General features: G+C 38.3%; 1 protein-coding gene across 4 annotated transcripts in view; it reads left to right on the top strand.

The window, feature by feature from the left end:
• hth (Meis homeobox homothorax) overlaps positions 1–23,683 on the top strand; it is a 385,579-nt gene that overhangs the window by 38,517 nt on the left and 323,379 nt on the right. For all 4 annotated transcript variants that reach the window (XM_074094049.1, XM_074094048.1, XM_074094052.1 and 1 more), the window contains exons 4-6: positions 10,901–10,951; positions 16,163–16,213; positions 21,206–21,373. In XM_074094049.1, coding sequence (XP_073950150.1) covers positions 10,901–10,951; positions 16,163–16,213; positions 21,206–21,373 — 270 coding nt within the window. The remainder of the gene's footprint in view (positions 1–10,900; positions 10,952–16,162; positions 16,214–21,205; positions 21,374–23,683) is intronic.

The following is a 23,683-nucleotide window of genomic DNA, read 5'->3' as shown; positions in this document are numbered from 1 at the left end:
GTGTGTTAATAATAATATTTAGTTTATTTAAAATCGTTATACTTACACTTTTAGGGGTACGTCGAGTCCTTTGGAAAACACCGTATTATGTAATTAATTATTTAAAAGATCTTAACATTGTGATGTTTGGCCCAATTTTTATTGTCTTGTTGATATCTTTCTTTTCTCAGATTTCAATGCAATTTGGTGAATTGGTAAAGTACACTATGTCCTACAAATTTTTCCATTGAGTTGCACAAAATGTATGGAAATTTCGTAACTAAACTGAAAATTTAGTATAAAATGAGGAACTCAAAATGAAAAAAAAAATGACAATAAAATAAAAATTGACCCATTTAGCGTTGATATTGCAGCTTTTAGATAAAAATTTCAGTAAGTTCTTGGATCTGGGACTTAATCGAAAAGTTGTGTTAAAACCTTTAATTTGCGACTGAATTTGCTTAATTAACGTCCGTATAGCCTAGTGTTTAAAGAACCTGACTACGTAGTTTGAGGTCCTGGGTTCGATCCCCGGGCGGGGCAGATATTTGTCTGAAAATTACGAGTGTTTGTTCTCGCGTCTTGGGTATGTTTATCGGTTGCCTAGTGCCCATAGAACTAGCTTTGCTAACTTTGGGACTAGCTTATTGTCGTCAAGTGTCCTGTAATATTTTTTTTGCGAAAAAAAAAGGTTGTTGCTAATAAATATATACTACAAATACAACCCAGTCGCGTTCTCTCACGCCTTCCCCACTTATCAAGAAAACCCCCCACAAAATTATTAATTTTTCAAATTACAGGGGCCGGCGACCTTTTCCCCTTACTTTAAGGCACACGATCAAGCTGTATCGCTTATGCCCTGTAATTTCACAGCAATTAGCCTAGTACTACCCCCTAGGTATTGAAATGATAGGCTGCCTAGTGCGGGGGGAGGGGGTTAGTCTTAAACACAGACAGCGTCGCGATAAACACCCCTTTTTTGCATCAGGGGTTAATAATAAAAACATGGGCGATAAACTTTTCTAGGTTAAAAACAATCCAAATGCTAAACAGATTTCGATAAACTGTACCCGACCGTTTGAGCTACGCGCATGCTCCAGAAAAGTGCAATCGGCCCCCCCACTGTCCCATACATACACCAGGGGCAAACCAACGTTATTTGTACGGGCCAGATCAATCAAGATTATGTCCGGTAATGCGTTAACCCTACGGAAAGTAACCCCTTCGAACCCCGCGACCCCGGGGGTTCCAATGTGTCGATTATTAGTGGTAATGTGGAAAGTATTAGTTCGCAACATTGCCTAATGGAGAAGCAAAAATATAATTAATGTTTACCCGCTGCTTCAAAGGCCTTTAGGTATAGCTAAGACAGTTTAAATAAAATTCCTATAAATTATATCGTGGTCTTCATTGACATTGTTTTAGCACACGCACACACACACACACGCACACACACACACACACACACACACACACACACACACACACACACACACACACACACACACACACACACACACACACACACACACACACACACACGCGCGTGCGTATTAATACCCAAGAGCCTGGGACCTCAAGCGTTGTATTCAGGTTCTCAGGTAAAAAGTTGGAAAACCCCCGACTTTGTCACTTCAAAGTTCAGTATCTCAAAAAAGGCTAAAACGATTCTGATTAAACATGTCTAAGAACCCTCGCTAGAAAACCTGGTTTCAAATAAAAAAACCTCATTCAAACGGTTAACCCGTTTAAGAGCTACGGTGCCACAGACAGACACAGCGGTCAAACTTATAACACCCCACTTTTTGCGTCGGGGGTTAAAAATAATCCAAATTAATTATCGCTAGTAGCCATAATTATAAGAAATAATTTATAATTTTCTCCAGTTTAAATTTGGAATACCGAGCTAAACAAACCTTTTAAAAAATTACGCCAACAATAGGTACCAAAACATTGCCGCTAAGTTATTAAACGGTACTATTACGCTTCCCCGCTGGGACTGGGGTGCCAGAACACTCACTTATTCATCGCACTCGACTTTATTTTTGTCCCGACACACGCGTATTTTAACCACTGGGTTAAAAAAACAAGCCTAAACAACACTAACGAAAGTCAATGCGATTCCCAAAGAGTAACGCACAGTGGGTCAAAAATCGCGGTCGGGACATGTTCTATTTTTAGTTTTGTTTATTTAGTACTCTTGAGATTTTTATTGCCGCAACGTCCAATAAATTTGAATAGTAAACGTATTTTGATTGCTATTAGTTATTGCCATTGTCGCTTGTTGTGACTATATCAACTGTTACAATAATAAATGCGATCCGACGAATTTGAGACAGAAATGTTTTTTTAAAGTAAACAGCTGCTTTTTTAACAATGTTTCTGATCCACGGCTCATTTGAGCAGTGAGATGAAAAAAGTTTTTAATCTCCTCGTATAAATTCATAGACGCGTTTTGTGCACAAGAAACGTGATTCGGGACTTTTGTACGCGTTTTTAACATTTGTTTGTTTCGTTTTATGTTACAAATGCAACAAAAGGCGACTTAAGTTTTTTTACTGCGCTTTTCTATTTAATTATTATTTTTTAAATATTTTAATAACGTTTTTAATCAATTATAAAACAGTAAAACGGTAAAAAATTCTCGCGTTCATGACTCTATTAAGTTAAGTATGCGAAACATGACGGTGCTTTCTCCGATCAATAACCAGTTCTCTTACATTGTGATAAAGTTCATTTATGTAACTATTATCTACTAGCAATCATAGATGGAACGGTTTGTTTTAGCTAGTCGTCGTAAAAATTAAGCGATACTTTCAAAGTCGGCTTTGATCTGATGTAGACTTTATGCGATATTGATAAGGTATAGAATGGTATGATGAGTATTATTAATGTTTTTATAATGTTGTTAGTTAGACCTTTAGGGCTGTCATGACCTTTTTGAGCTAAAAGCCTAGATTGACGATAGCGCTGCCGTTGATAACGTTTTACTGACTTTATCACGATCATTTTGCACCTTGCCTTATAAATCTTTATTGACTAGTACCTACCTATAAGAAAAACGGCAAGAATGTAGATCAGTCTAGATAGTAATTAATGCTTTTAAATAATTATGTGATGTGGTTATCTAGTGGGTCTTAACTTAACGTTTTTTTACTGTGGGTAAGATGTCGGGGTGATAATTACATTAAAAAAATGCATTATTTCATAAACACATTCGGTAAAGTTTTATTACAATTGTTGTTATATTATTTGTACATTGATGATTTATGCACAGTCAGTTCAGTGATAAACTATGGATAATAACTGAACAGAAAATCCCTAGTTAGTTTTTTTTTGTATGAACCATCTTGCTCGCTAATCCTGCCGTGAAGCAGCTGTGCTTGCAGTGTTGTGTTTCGGCGTGGAGACAGCCGGTGAAATTACTGGCACTTGAGGTATGGTATCCCATCTTAGGCCTTTAGGTTGGCAACGCATCTGCAATACCCCTGGTGTTGCAGATGTTTATGGGCGGTGTGATCTCTTACCATCAGGAGACCCACTAGCTCGTTTGCCATCCAGTAGAATAAAAAAATGTTTTTCTTATGTATTATTGTATTTTTTGTGTTAATTTGAATTTTGCAGTGCATTCGTTTTCTAACTGTAATGCTATAATTTTTATTGATAAATAATTAAATAATAAATACATAAATAACTGATGTAACTAAAACGTAACAGAATGACTTCGACTGTGAACTATGAATCAAATAACAACCGCGTACCCAAAAATATTAACAACCATGTCGCGCACATCCATAACGCACTAAATACAACTATCCTACAATAAAAACTTTAACAGCACCTCAAATAACCGACCGGGTAATCGTCTTAACGACCGAGAGGGCATTTAACCGACTGCCCCGAAGTGAGTCATTACACCACCTTTATTACGCCCTCTAATACCTCCGGCCCTCTGATAGCGTTAATGCCCTAAAAACTGACCCCCCAATGACCCCCAAGGGACTAGTTAACTGTGCGACTTTGTTAACTTAGGATTTACACTGCAGTTTAATGTACTAATGTCTTAGAAATGTCTTCGGAGATATTGCGTACCATCAAGATGGCTGAGGTCGGTGAAATGTCAATGTGTGAATTTTGAACGAGTTTTGTTCAGTTTTTTTGCGTAGGATTTAATTTTAAATCAAAAGAAGGCATGTTCATGTAGGTTTCATGGAAAAAATAAAAAAAAGCATTAACAAAAACTTCGTTGCTCAATTTATCTAAGATAAGTGATACGAGCAATTTTGCGGGTTTGTTTGTATACAGTGAATCATTACCGAAAACGAGGACAAAAAGATACTTAGTTACGACGAAATTACCGTGATCCAACACAACGGTGTCATCTCATTGAGACGAACGTCCCAAATAACATGTCCGGCGACCGAAATTGCAGGTTACAGCAACTGTCAAAACCCTGACGCCTCCGCCATTTGTAAATTAATAAATCAAGCACCAAGACGCGCTAGTGACAAACCTCGCATCAAAAATTACAGGTCACAAATCGTCACACACCGGGGCCATAAATCAACTCAAATTCTTTGTGGGATAAAAAAAACTGAAACTAAGCAAATACCCGTCCCGTCTACCTGCCCTCGTATCTTTTGAATACTTTTCTTGTATTAAAATAAAATTTGTGAACGCACGGATTTCGGGACAAAAAATTCAAGAAAAACGTTCCTTTGATGCCGTTTCCCGTTCTAACTCGCGACGGCGTCCTGCTCTAATGGGGATGACGATACACAAGCCAAAACTGAAGCGTCATTTAGAAATTTTTGCCTTCGAGTTAAGTGTCTCTGGAGGAAGTTATGGATAAGGATTACTCCGCTGATTGGGACCTCGATCTAAATACTTTGTTGTAAATAAAAGAGACAAACAATCATAAACAGACAAGAAATAACAAAACGGAGCGTTGTATTATCCCTTTCTATTCATTAACATAACAACCCCATAAAGGCGGATAGTGGAGCCCCGTTCGACATAAAGCCACCGTCACACGTTGCACATTTTGACGACACAAAGCGCAAAGCGTTAATACATTCCGTTATGAATAATTTTCGATCATTTACATATTTACGGCAGGACCCGCGAGCCGCGCTAACAAAAGGAGCGTCCCACGTCTAAGTTCTTTTAATTCCAGCACTGAGTCAAACAAAAGGTAAACAACCAAACCTCATTTTATAGACCTTCGTTTATGGCCACAATATTCAGTAGGAGTCATTTTGTTAAGAATATTTATGGCATTTTTTGTGTGCCCCGAGGAGAAATGACTGATATTTGACGTTTACAAGTATACCATAAAGACATTTGTTCATTACGTCGTTTTATGGCCGGTAGTAAAGCGGACGATATAAATATATTCGCACGTCGTTGTCGGAACAGGTGATAGTGATAGTGAGACCGCTCGCGTCGCGTCCTCGTCGCCTCGCCCTCGCCTCGCTTGCGCCGCACGCGCGCGCTATAAATAACATTTTGTAACAGGAACGCGTCATATTAATACACTATAATTTTAAATTTCGAACTACTTCAGTAGCGACTCGACCGACCAGCATTTTTTCGATAAGAGAGAAAAACAAAAAAATCACCTGCGCTCGTCTTCATAAAAAGTTATTAAATAGGAGGCGACTTAACTAAATTACAAAACTCGACCTTTGCGCATTGTAGAATAATTTACCATTAAAGCCTGTGCGGAATGCGCTCGATTCTAAATCATATATTTACGTGTGACAAGCGTCAAAATCCCGTGCGTCGGTTGATTTATTAAAAGTCTGACGAGATCGATCAGCCGGCATCTTAGGTAGCGTTCGGTTGCTTTATTTTATCTTATAAATAGATTTTTTATTACAAATTACAGGGTACCACGTTTGGTAGCGATTTCGATGCCGTCGCTTGTCCACCGCGTATGGTAATAAGCACCCTTTAAACGGTACATTCATTATGCACTTTAATTGGTGCCCAATAAAGTTTAGTCTCCGTCGGATCCGGTTCAGATTCCTCGGTCGTGCGATGAGGACTTTACGAATTTAATGGCAGGTTCCGTAGTTTTTTACGCTCAGGTAGCACCGGCGTTCTGGGAGACAATTTTTCCTTCAAATATCGTATCTTCTCGAATTCTCACGGCCAAAAGTAATAATAGCGCCGCAGAATGGCTTATAGTAAGATTTCGTGGCGATTGTTGCACACACGCGTCGAGCGCCCTCGGCGGGACAAAAGAGCTTACACGAAGGCATTTATTCAATTATACAAACAATACAGTATTTCGACCGAAAGTGCACAAAGCGAGCATAAAAGATTCAGGTAAGTGAAATGAATAGAGAGAACGACGATTGTCGTCGGACAAAGATTTTAGGGACGAGTCAAAGTTACGGCTGTTTATTTTTATGAGACATGAGGAACGGGAAATAAAGGCTTTAGAAATAGTTTAGGAGTTTAATCGACGGTATGCGTTAGTCAAACTCGTGTAAAAACGTGTCGATTCATAAAGCAGCGTTTCGCGTCGCGATCGACGGCTACCATTTTGTCAGCGACGCGTGGTTTTTATGGAGATATCAAATATAATGGGAACATTAAGCGAGCCGGAGCCACACCGAATATCTAACAGATACATTCGATACAAATTGTATTCACCCGCTTCATTGAATTTAAAGTGCACGTAAACAAAACTTGCTCGAAATCTCGGCGCGATCAATTCGGAATCAAAACAGGTCCACAAAAAGCTTTTGGCGTAAAAAAACATTGAAAAAATACTTAAAATTGACCATTTCCACCCAAGACGCGGTATCAGCCGATCGGGCACCTTATTAGCATTTAATTCGTGGTAAAAAGTGGGGGCTCCACGGGTCGCTGCCCCTCCAAATGACGGACTTCCTCGCCGCGGGCGGGGGAGGGTTATGTGTTTCACGTAATTTCGGCTGTGAATTTTCGATTGGTTAGATTGGAGGCCAATTTTGGGGACTTTTAAGTACCTACTTACATATAAACAGCCTGGCATCAAGCCGCTTGCCGGCAAGATACTGGAACTACCTACATGTATTAGATCCTATGCCTAAGCGACTAGAAGTATGTATAGTATGATGTTTACATTATTTTGTCTTCAGAGCTGGCAGCGTTATACAAAAGTTCTCTAAAAGCCTTTGTGTGCATTATTTATTTAAACAAAACCCATTGACGAGGTTGCTGATGAAACACTTCAAATATTTAAATACATCAATAGTAGACTTTCGTTGTAAAATTGTGTCATTAACCCAGTATCTTATAAAAATCAAAGAATCGTTAAAATTCTAGGAGAGAAAGAAATGTTATCGTTGATCTGAAACCACCTGCTCTGTAGTGCTGTTCAAGCTTATCGTCTGATCTATCGGTTTTGTTTTACTTTTCTTTGTGGGAATAATCCCAAAGCTTTGTCGCTGAAATAAAAAAAAAGAAACTCGAAACTTAAAATGATTTTTTATAACCCAAAATTGTTGCAACTGAACCACTGTGCGTGTCTCTGCAAAAGTGAGTTTTTTTTTTCAATAATGCTACATGAAACCCGACTGTGACATAAAACAGGTTATAACATAGAAGTAATGATAGCCTCAAGAATCATAGCTATTATTGTGGGCGGGAGCGAACTACCTTACGTTCACCATTAGTGCCACCGTTATTACGGGTTTTAAACCATTACTGGACGTGTATTATATTTGTCAAAAAACAAATTCGATAGAACCACTGGGGCTTCTTTCATTCAAGCGTTTTACGTCAAAAACCTAACCGATACGAAAAAAAATCACCGTCATTTTATTACTACTTACTCTTAATCGTAAAAAATATCCTAGCCAGAAGTCCACAGCAAAAAACCATTTCTATTTTATTAACTGGCCGAAAAGAATTTAAAAAATGCAACGCATTTTAAAACAAATTTTAAAAATCGAACTGAAACGTCAATTATTCCCCATAATCAATAATTCTTAGATGACATTTATGACTCGAGAGATCTTAATCGAGTTCATACATTTTAATGCCATCCGTTTATCGAAAGGTCCGGAGGAGTTTATACCTTATCGTAATGCAATACATACGTATTTTATACGACAATTTGCTACAAAATGTATGCATGTGCTATGAAAAAAAAAATGCTAAATACGAGTATGATGTTATACTGTCAAAAAACGATGCAAAATAGACAGCTTAATCAACTAAAAATGTCTGTACATAATTTTGAGGTTTTAGTTAATGTTATGTTTCGGTGAGGCAGGATAAAATATTGAGTGTTTTTTATGTAAAAAAATTGTACCAGCTTAAGTGATTTCCTGGGTTTTCTTTTTCTTGCGACAAGTGTGAGTGTACTTTTACAAGGTATCATAAAATCATCTAGAATTATAATCATTGTGTTGTAGTTCTTTTAGTGATTCTAAATGATCACCCACTGCTATGATAATTAACAATTCCCAAATTTGCCATGAGCATATCCTATCTAAGTATGATTATGAAAACATGCTGAAAATATTTACCAAAAAAAAATAGTTTGGCTAAAAATTGAATTACCTAATAGTGATTTTATATCTGTATCTTTTTAAAACAATTTTCTATATGCAGTAGGTACGGCGCTTCTGGCGTATGACGTCACACGCTCGTATTACTTTCTGTCTGATCTTAAATTTCATCAAACCTAATAACTATGTTTTTGTATTTAAAGGTAGCCTAAAAAATGTTCTTCTGTTCGATAACACGCATTGTCAAGTTAAATAATAAAAAGAAACAAATACCGTATTATTCACTGAAAGTGTTCATTCAAGATGACGTTACATTTTTGACATATTAGGTATATTTAGAATTATGGCAAAATTTACAGAAATCATTTATAAACATTAATTATATATTATCCAAAAACTTACAAGGACAGTTTAGCTAATCAAAGCACTAGTTGTAATACCTAATCCGGATTCATTTGTGATACCTCATATTATAATAAAATGTAATAAGTATTCGCTACGGAGACTTAGCACTAGGCATCATTAGCATTAAAAAAAAACCTACACAGTGTAAGTTTTTACGAGCGTTAGGATCGTAAAAAAATACACATTGCTAATTAAAATCATTTAGTACAGAAATCAGTTAACAAACCCTCCGTGCGCGCACGCAGCCGCCGTCGTAAAATGCAAAGCATTAGATACATTTAATTCAAATACTCGTGTTATATGTTAATAGCTTTATTGTGTGGGTTCAGGTTTTTGTCCATTTAATTTTGATTGTTTTGTCCGCGCCTCCGAACCACTGTGCGAACTCCGGACCAACAGTTTGGGAAACTTTATGATGTGAAAATTCGTGTAGCTTTCAAGTTAAACGCCTTCATTCAACGGATATGTGCTCTTTTGTTTTAATATTTATGTATTACTTTACTTAGTTTACACTTTGAAACTGCACAGAGGTTTATATAATCCCACAAAAAAAATGAGTTCGCCTATGACAAGACAAATTGCGATTGTACTTATACATGAAAAAAAGCTCTTTATAAATGTTAATAGAAGCTTTAGAAGCATTACGGCCGCATAAAAAAATTGTCAACGCGACTTTTTTTATATTCATAGCGTTAGGTCAAACATGTAACGTATTTCTAAGAAGGTTACAGGTAGAGTCAATAACATTTAAAAAAATCCGTCCACGGCTGTATGATAGCATCTCATATCCGGTCAAGAGGTTCAATGTCGAAAAAAAGTGTTTCTTAAGTATAAAAGGTGATTAAACAGCGCAGATGAGTCGTGTAGGTACTAAATTACTCTTAAGTTACAAAAACATGTAATGGGTTTGACAAAACCGCCAGCTACCTTTGTTGCTAAAAACAGAATGATCAACTTTGGCAAAAGTGGCCTGTTTTAAATTAGTTGTGTTAGTTTTTAGCGTTAACACAAATACCTATTATAATGTAAATTATGATAGATGGGTATTCTTAAAGCTTGTTAAGCCTGGCCATTAATGCGCTTTCAAGTCAATACAGAAAAAGAAACAAAATTCAAATTGCATTCGAACGGTCAAGCCGCCTGTCTGATGTCAGCTGTTTTGTTTTTCTTTTTGACGTTAAGAAGCACAGGCATTTATTGCATTCTGCCCTGCTGCGCTAAAATGATTAGTATCTGATTAATTGGAACAAAAATCTTTAAATAAATTAAAATATTTTTAATGCAAAAGTTAGTTTATCGTCGGGTTTTATTTATATCTCGTAAACCGCACTGCGTGATATCTGAGAAGAGCATAATGATTTCATGTGGATCGTGAATGTTTTTTTTTAATAAAAAGTTCAAGTTATCAGATGTACTCTAAGTGACCTACGATCGAACTTTTGCCATAGTATTTTAATGTAAGTTAGTGTAGTATGTATAGTGTAACCATTCCCGTAAATACAACATTACTTATGTATGTAGTTTGAGATATATATGTATGGTCGACCAAGAAAGTGCTTTACCAATTTTAAAGACAGTTCCTTCCTACTTTATTTTTGCTTCCTACTTCAGAAATATAACAATAAGTCTGATTGTCATACTGACTTGTGAGTGAAAATAGGCTTTGACGTTTTAAGCGCTACAAATGACATTAAACCTTAGGGTGGTAAACCAATTTTTTGGTCGACTATACCTACACTTTTTACAATACTAATGCTAATAAAACATCCTGTGGTGTTTTGAAGTTGGTAAATAACTTCGTTCATGGTGTCGCTTCTGCGTCGCTAGTCTGTGGCGTGCTCACGCGCAGCCAAGCGAGCGAGCATTTTATTATTATTACGCAGGTAGCATTACGCTCCTGCCACGCTCGTCTAACGCATTATAATTCCAAAAATTACAATTACACCATAAAAAAAACACATTATAAAATCGCAAGTTTATTCATACACCTTTTTCTGTGTCCACAGATACGCCAAGAAAAACCTTATTATATAGCGGACCCCGAAGTCGACTCATTAGTAAGTATTATTTAATTTTATTAGAATCCTCAAACCGAGGAGATAAATTAAACACGAGGGATCAGTTTAATACGCCATAAAGTAGTGAACATTTTATAGTTCACCTCGAGCGACCAAATAATTTACGATTTGATTAGTTAAAAAGCTGTCTAAAATTAACCACAGGTAAACGAGATATATTTCTCGGAATAACAAAATAGAGTAATACGAATAAAAAATATATATATATTGTCACTCATAAAAAGCTGAATCGCACCGTGCGCCTCCCGCGGCTAGCTGGGACAAAAAGTGAAATAATAAAACCAAGATGGCGGCCACCCACCGACGCAGTTCGACACGGATACTTAACCGATTTTTAACAAATAAAATCTTAGGCATTACGAATCGCTGGGCAGCGGGGGCGACGCGCTGTATTTTGACTTTGTTAGGGAAATTACTGCGTCTGAGTCTGCGCGGTGACGCACCGAGCTGCGTCGCGGCATCCACTCGCGCGCAGCCTCCAGCCTCGCGCTGCCAGCGAGAACAGGCAACGTGATAAAGCGCTCAGCCAGGCAGCTTAACCGGCTATCGTAGACAAACTTAACCACCGACTTTAAAAAACAGTAGCTTGACGGAGCGCCATAAACTAAGATGTCTTACCTGCACTCTGATAAGCGTCATTCATGCACTTCGCCAGATAAGGAGCCCAAACACACAGCGACATCCGGGCGCTGGGTAAACTTACAACAAAAATAAGTAAATGTGAAACCACCGGGTAGTTTGACAGATCAAAGTTGCCATGCCATTAAATCGAGATTTGAAACCGTTAACGTATTTCGAGCGGCTTTAAGTTTTTCAACATGTTAATTAAAAGACCAAGTAAATTGCTCTAATTTAATAAAATAAAAAATTGCGCAGGGGCAGAGTTCTTTTCACGTCTTTTGTCTCCATATGTCTCCCCGGAGCTATTCCTGTTAGCGGCCGTTTGTATGCAACTGACAGTTTTGGAATTGTTTGCGCTTAATCGTTGCGCCCAAAGGACTATTGTGGTGCGCAGGCGCCTGCAAGGTGCCGCGTGACGTCACCGTTGAGCTCACGCGCCCACGAACAAAGCTTGTTGACCGTCTCAATAAGCGGCTATAGTGCCTTTTTTCTCGTTTAGCTTGTAAAAGATGTAAACAAATTTACTAGTTAAGCTTGAAAAATGCCTTAAGCAGGTGATGAAATTAAACCCGAGGCTGATGAAACTTGCAGTGTGGTCATATCCACGAACAATTTAAGCTTAACAGACAGCACGTGCATGCCATGGGAAGTTCAGCAAGTGGTCAGCGAACTGGTTAATGTTAGTTTAAACATAGGAAGCACTCTATATGATGAACTGGATGACGTGGTAGGTCCCAGGAGTCGTGGGCCAGGGCATGCTTTCTTTAAGAGAATAGTCATAGATCCAGCCAGTAGATATGTTTTGGCTGATGATGATGATGATAAAACATTAGAAAGCAAGGCACAAAGTTAAGCTTAAGCCTCAAATACTTCTCCAACTTATAAATGCATCTATGCGTGAGCACATGACAGCCCCAGTTCCGTATTCAAACATTCTGGTATGATATTAAAACCAACACACCAAATTCAACATTGTACCCATCCGCCGGATCGGTCACGGGCTGTATTTGAACACGTCGCATCTGTGTTTGCCTCTGACAGCTTTTTGAGCTCTGTTGGACTGTCAAGCAGTAGCTGGCAAACACGGAGGTCATTAGTTTGTGGGTTTAGGATTACGATTTGTTTGAATTTATGGGGTCAGCAAATATCTCTGGAATTAGCCCAGATACATTCCTGGTGGAACAGCTGAGCAGGCAAATCGTGTGTATTCACGCATGCTCCAGCTCCAAAATCTTATAATTGAAGATTTGGGGCCAGAAAGAACTGCATCAGCTGCGTTAACTGTCACGTAGACTGTCCGACCGACAACAGGTCAGGACATAAATAAGGTGAAGACATATTAATATAAAACATGTTTCATGGAATTTTCTTTTTAACTTAATATCTTCTATGGACGTGCAAGTCGATAATGGCCAAGTTAGCGAATATCAAAGTGAGGTAGATATCTTTCACAGACACTAAATGTGCTCAATATTGAAGCAAAATCGCAACTCGAAACAACTTCTCGAACTGAATTTCACGATAAGGAAGCATCAGTTAAGTCAATGATGTACAGAAGTTTGATACATCTAAACAATTGTCTATGCGGAATTGAATACTAAAACAGTTACTGTTAGAAAAAAAGTAATGCCAACAAAACATAATGTCTTCGAATACTTTTAAAGCAGCTTTAAAATGTAGTTATTGCCACATTATGCACCTCTAAAAGGCGGGTTATGCGAAACAACAGTGAAAACCATCAAAAGGTACCAGGACATAATAAGTGATAAAGCGCAACGCCCTTTTACTGAAGAACGCTGCAGCGTCATGGATCCCTAGTCCCCAAAGCAAACAGGAGCAAGTGTACACAGAGTTAAAACATATTTTTATCTGTTAACGCGCCTGTGTCAACGAGAGACTGAATAAACAGAAGGAGGGTGGCGCTGCTTGCTAGGAATATGGATTTAATTGATATTGCCTTTGGCTTGCAAAACAGGACTGCGCAGAAGGAGACCAAATGATGCAATGCGTTTGGTGTTACGGCAGCATTATGTCTATTACGCTCGCAATCGCCGTCTCTCTCTACCTATCTAATACCGTTTGACGGACAAAAATAGTGACAGCAATCTTATGTATACAGTCATCTGTGATCACTTATCATCAGTTACTTCCTCGTTTTCCTTCTTGGAAGCCAAAAAAGACTTGAAAGAGTGCAGAATGGTAAAATTTGTTTTAATCAGAAAGTTGCGCAGTATGATAATGTGCTCAATAAAGTTTTGTTCAAAGACAAATCATAGTTACTGATTTAAAATAGTTCCTTCCTTAAATCGTGTAATAACAAAGACCAAAATTGATTAAGCTCTCGCGTGGAAATGGCATTGACATCATCTAATTTTTTGACACATTTCCGGTGCAATATAAGCTTCTTGCAATAGTAGTTGTCATTATGTATTTTCACGTAGCACTATGGTGAAACGTGTGATATGTCAACAAATGACAGAATTCTTGATATGCTACAGGCCAGTCTCGTCGTGCCACGCTTGTGCTATATTCTGCAGATGTCACTATTGCCTGGTAGAGATGGCAATACGTTAGATATTCAAAAGGTTTAGGGGAATGTAGTTGTTGGTATTATTGGATGATTATGAAGAGACAATCAGAATTGAGGATATATCGAATGAAGTGCATACTTAGAATGATTTGATTAGGTGGAAGTGGAAGGAGGTGTTTCATAAAAATGATATTCGCATTTGTATAATGATTTATAGGATTTTACTATATCCCCCCCCCTCCACCCTTGAAAAGTGGCAGAAAAAATGTCGCGCTAATCGTTTACTGCGGTACCTTTAACATAAATGATAAAGCAATGTCTTCACACATCGTACAAACTTTACGTCCCTTTACGTTGTATGAAAAATTTCGTACTTCAGACACTTTTATATCGCTTTCTGAGTTATAAACCAAAGACAAACAAGCAATTAAACCCTCATAAAAATGATTTATGGCACTGTTAAGCTGAATCTGATGTAATTGCTTTAATCGAAGTTAAAGTTGATGATCAAAAAAAGCTAATTACTCCACAACTAAATCTGAAACAAATCTTAGTGCTATTAAAAATGCATCAAACTGAAATCTATATAGATGTTATCGAATAGTCGGACAATGCGAGATGATAGCATCGAATTGTTTTAAGTATAATCATTTTTTTAAAGACCTTATTACAGTGGGAGAAGGTACAAATGTGGCAGTTGTTATTACTGATTGGTTGCGTGATGCATACTTAAAAGGTTACCAATTTCGGAGCTCTGTGGGACGTGGATGCAATACAATACACACACTGGTTATTGAGCAAAAAGACATCTTAGATTTTTAAAAACGGGTTCGAACCGTCATGACTGCGAGTACGTATGATCCTAGGTTTCAATCGAGGAACGATTTTTTTTTCTGAAACTGTGTATCTATCCTGTGGAACCCTATAGCTTAGGTTAGTTTTAAATAACAGTCTTGAAGTATAGTTAAAAAAATCGTTTAATTTGAAACAGTTGAGAAATGAATTATCAGTACAAGCTTTGCTTAGTTTGGGACTAGGTTAATTGGTGTCAATAATGTCCCATTTGTTTTTTTGGAATCTTTTTGTATTTTTTATTCCATCTCTTTATTCCATATTTGTTACTTTTACGGTCATCCCGTAAAACCCATATCGAAAATACAAAGTGACTAAATAAGAAAACAAACAGGCTGAGATATGTGGTGCATAGGAGAAATTCGTGTCTGTATCACTGTCCAGTGGTGGTGTAGCAGTATAGCACGTGGCACGGAATGTCGAGGACCTGGGTTCGATTCCCAGCGCTGGTCTTATTTTTCTGGTTTTTCTATGCATCTATATTTCAGTTTGTATTTCCCATGATATTTATTATATTTTCGGCGAAGTATTAGAAAAACCTCCTGGTTAATACTTCGAGTGTGCTACCAACTGCACCACGAGGCTCGAATTCATGGGTTGAGGATTTATTTTCAAAAATCCTTAATTTTGTTTGAGCAGTTACGTGCTGATAAACAAATGCTGGCAAAGAAGACATAGAGTAAGAGACCTCTACTAATTAATGTCTAATTACAAAGTTAACTTTTGACTTTGAGTACGGTAACGGTAGGTATCTCTCAGATATAATACCAGAACCTACAGTGGTGAAAGAGGCCGTAAAGACGGAATAGCTCAAAATACATTTTTATGAATGGTTTACTTGTCTACTTAAAACTTCTATGAGAACTAAATTAATTCGAGGACTAAAAATAGCACGAATTTAACTTAACATAAAGTAGAGTTTGGGTCTTAAAATCAAAAGAGCTAAAGTACAAAATTGTAACGTCCCTGACGTGTTTAAAAAAGTCGTCTTATGTCATGTCTACTCCCGTTGCCATGGTCACGGCTGAATCGATTAAATATCGATGTATCGCGCATCTCGACGCCTATTGTCGATGGCTGCTTTGTGTCGCGTCCGAGACGAGCCGACTACGAAACATCGACCTATAGTTGTACCTACGATACATGTTAGTATTCTTTGTGGTTAATTTCTATCCTTTTCTTTACAGATGGTGCAAGCGATACAAGTGCTACGGTTTCACCTATTAGAATTAGAAAAAGTAAGTAACAAAAACTTATTATTTCATCAAAGTGGAATACATTTCGACCGGCCCATCTATACGGGAACCTGTTCCGAAAAATATCACCTAACATTGTCCGAACATAATATCGTTTCGATTATCTCGGGGTCCGATTCTGAGCCGCGATACGGGTATCGATCTCGCAACCGGTCGCGACACCTTCTGTTTTAAACATTCGAATTTCAAATTTGGAAAACTATATCGAACCCGAGCGTCAGGTGTTCGCTGCGTTCGCTGAATGAGGCCGCGGTTCGGGTGTTGTCGGGTTTTCGGCCATTTCGGACGAGGCCGGTTTCTTGTGCCCCGCTTCGAATTGTAACGGTAAACGCAGGACGCTTTTTGCTATCCACCATCGAAACCAACAATCTGCGCGTAATGGAATTAATTACAAGCATGTAATTTAAATCTCTTGCACTGTAACCGTTCCCGAGCGGGGTACGTCTTGTCAATATTATGGTCACGATTCTACGAAACAAGTTTGACTAACGTCTATATCGAGACGAATGATCTCTAGAAACGAGATACCTCCTCGGTCGCTCCCATAGCGGATTCCATAAATATCCGGCGCCGGCATTGAACGCGTTAGAAAACCGGTAAATTTGGTGAAGAAAAAGCACTAATACAAAAAGCTGTAACGAGATAACCTGTAATGCGATACCTCTGTACGAATCGCTGGCCGGAGGGACAGATAAAGGCCATTTAAAAAAATAAAAATACGCGTTCGAAATTCAAAATAGCGGCCCGCGGCAGCGAGCGAGCGCACTTCGATTTAAACTGCAGCAAGAAACAAAACAGACCAAAAGGCTCCTAGATCCACTATACCTGTCTCCGTTATCGAAAAAATGTTTTTTGCTCGCTGCTCATATCCCATACACGTCGGTTTGTATCTCGTCTCCGGTTTTTGTAGAGCAAGGATAAAAAAACACTCCGTTAGTTCGATCCATTTCCGCTCCACTACGCGCGTCCACAGGTGAAGCTTTTTGATCTTAAAACTAATAATTAAAAATAAAATACAAACCAGCCCGGCCCGCGCACAATGAGCTCTTGTTAAGTGCACCGTTTTTTCTCCACTTTGCTGTAATTACTTCACTTTTTTGATAAAACATTTTTAAGCGACGCCAAAAGGAGCGTCAATTTTTAACTGACTTCAAAAAAAGTGGTTATCAATTCATTTGTTTTTTTTTTTGTAAAAAAATGTCAAAGGCTTTGTAATGATTTGTAATGAGTTAGGGAAACATCGGAATCTGAAACTCGACCGATGGTGGACTTTACGAACGAAATCATGTTTACATTATAATATCAAATAACGTTTTTGATTTATGTTTTTGATATTTTTAAATATGGCCGCCGGCGGTCGCAGGCCTCCGTGCCTAAGTCCTTTTCCGTCGCTTCCCTGTGATTGGTCGTCACAATATTTTTTATGTGCCCACTGACTGTTCCCTAATTACGTTATGTGATGTAGACGTTTGGATTCCTGCGGTAAAGCGAGCGCTATAAAAAACCTTATTTTCTAATACATATTTCAAATTCGGAACGTGGTAATAATTTTATGCTTGTTAGTTCAAATTTGAATTTCGAACGCGTAATTTAAGTTTGAACACGCTATTTTTAATTGAGGAGTATGTATTACTTTTTTTTGTAAAAAGTTCGTTATTAAAAAGTAACAAACAACTCAAGGATGTTGTTTTTTTTTCATATTTTGTTTCTAAGTCGTAAACGTTATCTGTAGCGACGTGGCTAAGTGATTTACGGCGTGGGTCAGATTTGTTGGTTTACGGGCTGGGCTCGAACCCGGGACCCCGTTTACGACGCATGCGGTTTTATAACTTTTTATTATGCCCCTCTAATGCTTTGTCCACAACACGACGAGTGTGACCGTTTCGAGATTAAAAACGGTGTGGAGAGTGTTGTTAATTAATTAACATGATTGTTTATATTGCTAAAGCGATAGCAATTTTCTGATTTTCGTAAAAACTTGAAAATTACCTACAACAAATTTAACTGTCTATCAACCATGTAAAAAGTTTAAATTACTTAAATGATTAAAGATTATTTTTAACCATTAAAATGCGAACTCTCTTTAACTCCAAACTAAACTAAGGTGCCAACCGGAGTTCATTTGAATGCGGCCCGAGACCGGTTGTTTATTTTGATTTAAAAAAAAAGCCTCGAAAGAATCCGAGCCGACCCGAACCGTGTTATGCAATATGGCCGCCATTTACATAAATATTGGCAATTTATATTGGGCCATATTGGAGAGCTTTCTTTGGAAGTAAACGTTTGATTATTGGAGTATAAATATTTGCAATAGTGTTCGGGTTTTATAGCCATTTACCTAACTAATCTGTAAAGTGTGCAAAGACAAGCAATAAACGCAAAAACATTTTTTTTTCTATTTTCCACATTCTGTGAATTTTTCATTTCATTCAGTTTCATTAAATTCCATTTATAAACCCAATTAGATTTACACTAGTAGACGATATAGCAACTCAAAAGTCAAAACAAGTAGGTACCATATAGATTTTATGTTCGTTTTCTTTCAAGAAAACTGTTCGAGGCTAATAAAGTAGGATTCTAAAAATAAAAGGAGAGCTATATCAACAGCACTGGACTAGGTCACTGCGAAAGATATTTCCACTAAAACGCGGTTATAGGTATATACAATCCTGCGACGTCCATCTCAGATTAATCTGGTGCCAACCGTCGGCCGTCGCATTAGCAAAGGAAATGGCACATAGCGGACCCTTTTAGCGGCCCTGGCACGGATCGCAGCGGATAGCCCACAATGTAGCCAAATGTCAAAAACGTGGTAGGTAAAAGCCGGCTTGCTTGAAGAAAGGTAACCTTAGATAAAAATAATTGCATAGAAAACAATCACAAATAAAGATGAAGTAAGTAAAGATTGTCCGTAAAAAATGTTGCTTAAATAACTGGTCGTAAAGAACAAAATATTTCAAACTTAAAGCCCAAGTTCAAACGACCGATAGAAATTCGAATAGAGAACGTCTATACGTCAACGGGCGGCCATTATATCACATTTCATTCCAAATTTAAATAAAAAGTATTCGTTCAGAAACACCCCATATCTCAATCCGTGAGTCGCTCATTCCAAATTTAAATTTCTGGAAAGAGTTTGATGTTCGAAACGATAATCGCCTCGAACCCGACTGTCGGAATGCCGTAATATCTCATTAAAAGCATTACCTGTTAATAAATAACGACGTATCGAGGTAAAGGACGCTAACGACTTTAAATTCTCGTCCCAAGGAAACACGACTCAATTTAATGTAACCACGGCCCATCGTTCCAGCGTTTACTAAGTCACCGAGAAAACAGTTCCAAATTTGAATCCCCGAAGAGTTACGATGTCAAATCTTAGTCGCTGTCACTTAAATCGAAAATAGTATCGGCGTCGGTCACAAACGCGGGATTAGACTCGAAAATGTTTGATTTTATTTTGAACAGTGTGTTTACTCTGTCATCCGCGAGCTTATGAAAGCACTCTCAATCAAGATTTTGACATTGACAGCGCGGCCGGCCGGGCGTAAAGCGCGCAGTAGCGTTTATCCGCTGTAGTGTCAATAAAATTCTCACAGTCATAAATATGAATTTCAACGGTTGGTTGTAAAATTCAAATTATGATAAACAAACTGCAGCCTGGCCACACAGCGGCGCGTGTGAGTCTGAATGTATAATTTACAAAAACCTGTCGATTAGGAAATTAGTATCCCGAAGACATAATTAGCTGTCAACGGCGGGAGCACCGTTTCCGCTTCCGGCGCTCAGTTCTATTTTCGAAATCCGCCAAGACGCCGTGGCGTGTTCCTTTTTCGAGATCGATATTTTTTCTCTGCAAATGCGAGCCCCACCTGCCAGCGTTTTATTACTTTTCACCGTGTAAATGCTGTCTAAAAATTTCGTTAGTCGTTTTATTGCTTCATGTTAATTTCTAAGCTAATTATGCCTATGAAAATGTATACAGCGAGCGTTGGGAATTAATACCCGCCGGGGGCCGGTGATGGGATAGAGTAGAAAAAACGGTAAAAATGAGTTTCGTGCCGTTTTTACGATTCATTTGGAGTTTTTACTAGTAAGCGACAGTTGGCCCGCGAGCGTCCAAATGTATTCCCTTTGTTTCTATTGTTGGTTTTTTTTTCTTCATCTTTGTATGCTGATAGTAGTTTAAAGGTCGCAGTCAGACTTCGCAGCCAGTTCGGTTGTGAATTAATGAGCCTGGCTGCAGGGAAATTTAGATGTCACTCTGCCTGACACGCGCTTGCTAAAGTAATTATTTAGTAGAAATATGTTAATGAAGTAATATTGATGTTAATTTTGTAAACAATGTGACGTCTGAATTTCCTTTTTAATTTCACCAATCAATCAATCCAAGTTTGACTGCTTCTGATGAATTTTGTAATAGTTGTTTTCTAATCGCCGTTTTTCAGATTTTGTTAATGGTTTTCTATGTTGTCTGAACGCCAGTGTTCAGTATGTCATGGCGTAAGCTAGTCAACAGATAGAAATCAATGGCACACTATATCCAACGGTATCTCAAGAGCAAATATAGCTGCTGCTTATGGTTGAAACCAAGACAACATGAGACCAAAACGACCGTTACTGTCAAAGAAGTACCTACTTATTTTGCTGTATAAGAAAAAGAAAAACTTAGAAACTTTTTGTTTAGGTCTAGCAATCTGTAATTAAAAAAGGCATGTCGCGGTCTCGAGGACAAGGTTTCTGATACTGCATCTGCATTAGGAATACCTGGAGTTTTGATTCCTGAGCATTTGCGTTCCATCTTTAAATTCGGCAATTTTTAACATTGGTACCAAAAATCTCCTAATAATAAGAACAACAACAGCCTAAGAACAATCGGAAGTCGATATTTAGTTTATAGATGACAAGTCCTGAAGTAGCCCAGATGTGACTCCTCTGGTTAAAGCTGCAACTATACCTCCGCCGTTTGCGCAGGTGCACGAGCTCTGCGACAATTTCTGCCACCGCTACATCAGCTGTTTGAAGGGCAAGATGCCCATCGACCTGGTGATAGACGAGCGGGAGTCGGCGCGGCCGCCGGACGCCAACGGCGAGCGCTCCGCCGCCGACAGCAGCCACGACGGCGCCTCCACCCCCGACGTCGTGAGTACCCCCTACAATAGCAAACCCCATCTCATTCAGAGGCGCGATCCCCAGCTAGCACCCAGCTCTACCACGAGCTACCTCGTGCACCCCTGCTCTTAGTTTGGCCATTGCAAAAACGAAGTACATAAGGGGGTGCTCGCATTTTAGTTAGATTCTCTCCGCCTCCCTTCGCTTGTAATTTGTACGCACGGCCTCCGAGAGCGTCGCGAGACGCTCCCGGAAAGCCCTAGTTTAAGTTCCTTTAGAACAAATCTTCGTTTTTGCAATTGGCCAACCTCTTTTCACTGTACGATTATTAGAAATCAATTTTAAATAACGAACACTATCAAAATTTGCACACGTCACAGTGGAGGGGTGAATTCGGGTGCGATTCTCTACAAGCGGAATTTAGTTTTTTTTGCGCGATGGATGTCTTTTGTTTTTGGATTTTTATGTTGCATTCGGAAATTTTGCACCGAAATTTATGTATACGATTTAAAAAAAACATACGTATAACGTTGATTGTAATATGTGTATACTAATAATTTAGTGATTAACTGACAAGCAGGCGTGGATATCGCTGGCTCGCCGCTCTTGCGATACTTTGCGCCTGGGCACTCAGGGGCCTGTTGCGACGCCATATTGTTTTGGCGATACCCACAGCGACAGTATGGCCATACCTCGCCGCATCGCCGAAGCAAACTGCAGTGCCCTGACAAGATCAGCGGGAATGTGACATAAACCTCGCTTGTATCACCAAAACAATATGGACCATCTGCTCTAGCTACGTGTTTCAGAGCTTAGAATAAAGAACGTAATTAGATGTATTTAAAAAAAAAAACTATTGGAAAACGAAGTATACGTAAAAGATACAATTTTAACTTGCCTAAGTGAGAGTAAGGTTTACTTAAGGGTTTTAAATTATTTTACTGGGTAGATGCTGGTGTTGTCTGGCTAGTTCACATTATACGTAATAGCGGTATGGGCATAGCACTGTATAGTTAGTGAGAAGTTACTTATGCAGTATACGCTAGGAAATAAGGCTTAGCTGCGGTTTGGCGGACGTGGCTCCAGAGGTCCACTTCTCGGTCCGTCGAGATCCATCTCTAAGGTATTCCCTGGACATTTAATCTCGATGACGAGAACAGACCTTTAGGGTTATTTGACGAAAGGAACTACGCGCCGGTTTAGGTTGAATCGTCCCTATCTAACTTTAGCGTTACACTAAGTATGTATAAGCCTAGTATAAGCAACCTATTGGATCTATCAGATTTTTTGAAACTTGAATTGAATTAAAAGATTGGTATGTTTTTGGTCTGGAGGTTAATGGAGACAGTAAAATCATTGTGGAGGTTGTGGTTTTCTTTTAATGGATTTGATACTTTTTATTTAATTAGTTAAACTCATTATAATCTAACTTCCTCCAGTGAGAATATTGAAATAAACTACTTGTACATGTCTTTCGCCCTAAATCCACATATTAATATGCTCACGTAGTTAAATTATTGTTCGTTTCTGGATTTACTTCATATTTGTAAATTAAGTTTTTTAACAAAAAAATGTTGTTTAGGTTAGATTTATTAATTTTGTGGAACGTATAGAGGCTGAAAAATAAGAAAATGACGATGATGATGAATTGGATGTGTATTACTTTTGTCAATTAACTCGGTGAGTCTGTCTGCAAGGCGGTATAGAGCAATTCTGTTAAGTGTGAGCGGCTTTCATCTTGTCGGTTGACTCTGTGTGAAACAGATGGCGAGAGTGGGACGGGAGATGCGCAAGCGCAATGAATAGTATTCAAACTTATAATTGTAACTAAGTTTTATCAAATCAAAATGAATGAAAGATTAGTCGAAATTATGGATAGTACGGTATAAAACCAATTTAAGACTTTAAAGTACCTACGTCAACGTTTGTAAACAAAAAAATATTTTATGTAGGTACTTTATTTTCTTAATAAATTAATTGGAGAAAAGAAAGAATGTGATATTAGTAGTTTTAGGGGCTGTTTCACCACCCACTGATTAATTTTAACTGAAGGATAAATGTGATGCCGTCTCCGTCTATTCGAACAAAGCAAATAGAGACGGCATCACATTTATCCGTCAAGTAAATTTAAACAATGGATGGTGAAACAATCTCTCATTATTATAAAATTATCTTTGGCAGTTGACACTCAACTGCTATTTACACCGCCGGCGGTGAACTGGCTAGTGAATACTGCGGCTTTTATATGCCGGTGTCGTATCTGTTACGTAGTAGCTACTTAATATTTAATTGTGACTCTACCGTCTCGCTCTCGTATTCCATCTGACATATCACGAGGTT

The sequence above is a fragment of the Choristoneura fumiferana genome, chromosome 11, assembly GCF_025370935.1.
Source record: "Choristoneura fumiferana chromosome 11, NRCan_CFum_1, whole genome shotgun sequence".
Taxonomy (NCBI): Eukaryota; Metazoa; Arthropoda; class Insecta; order Lepidoptera; family Tortricidae; genus Choristoneura; species Choristoneura fumiferana.
The sequence above is the reverse complement of the archived record's forward strand: the minus strand, read 5'-3'. Positions and strand labels throughout refer to the sequence as shown.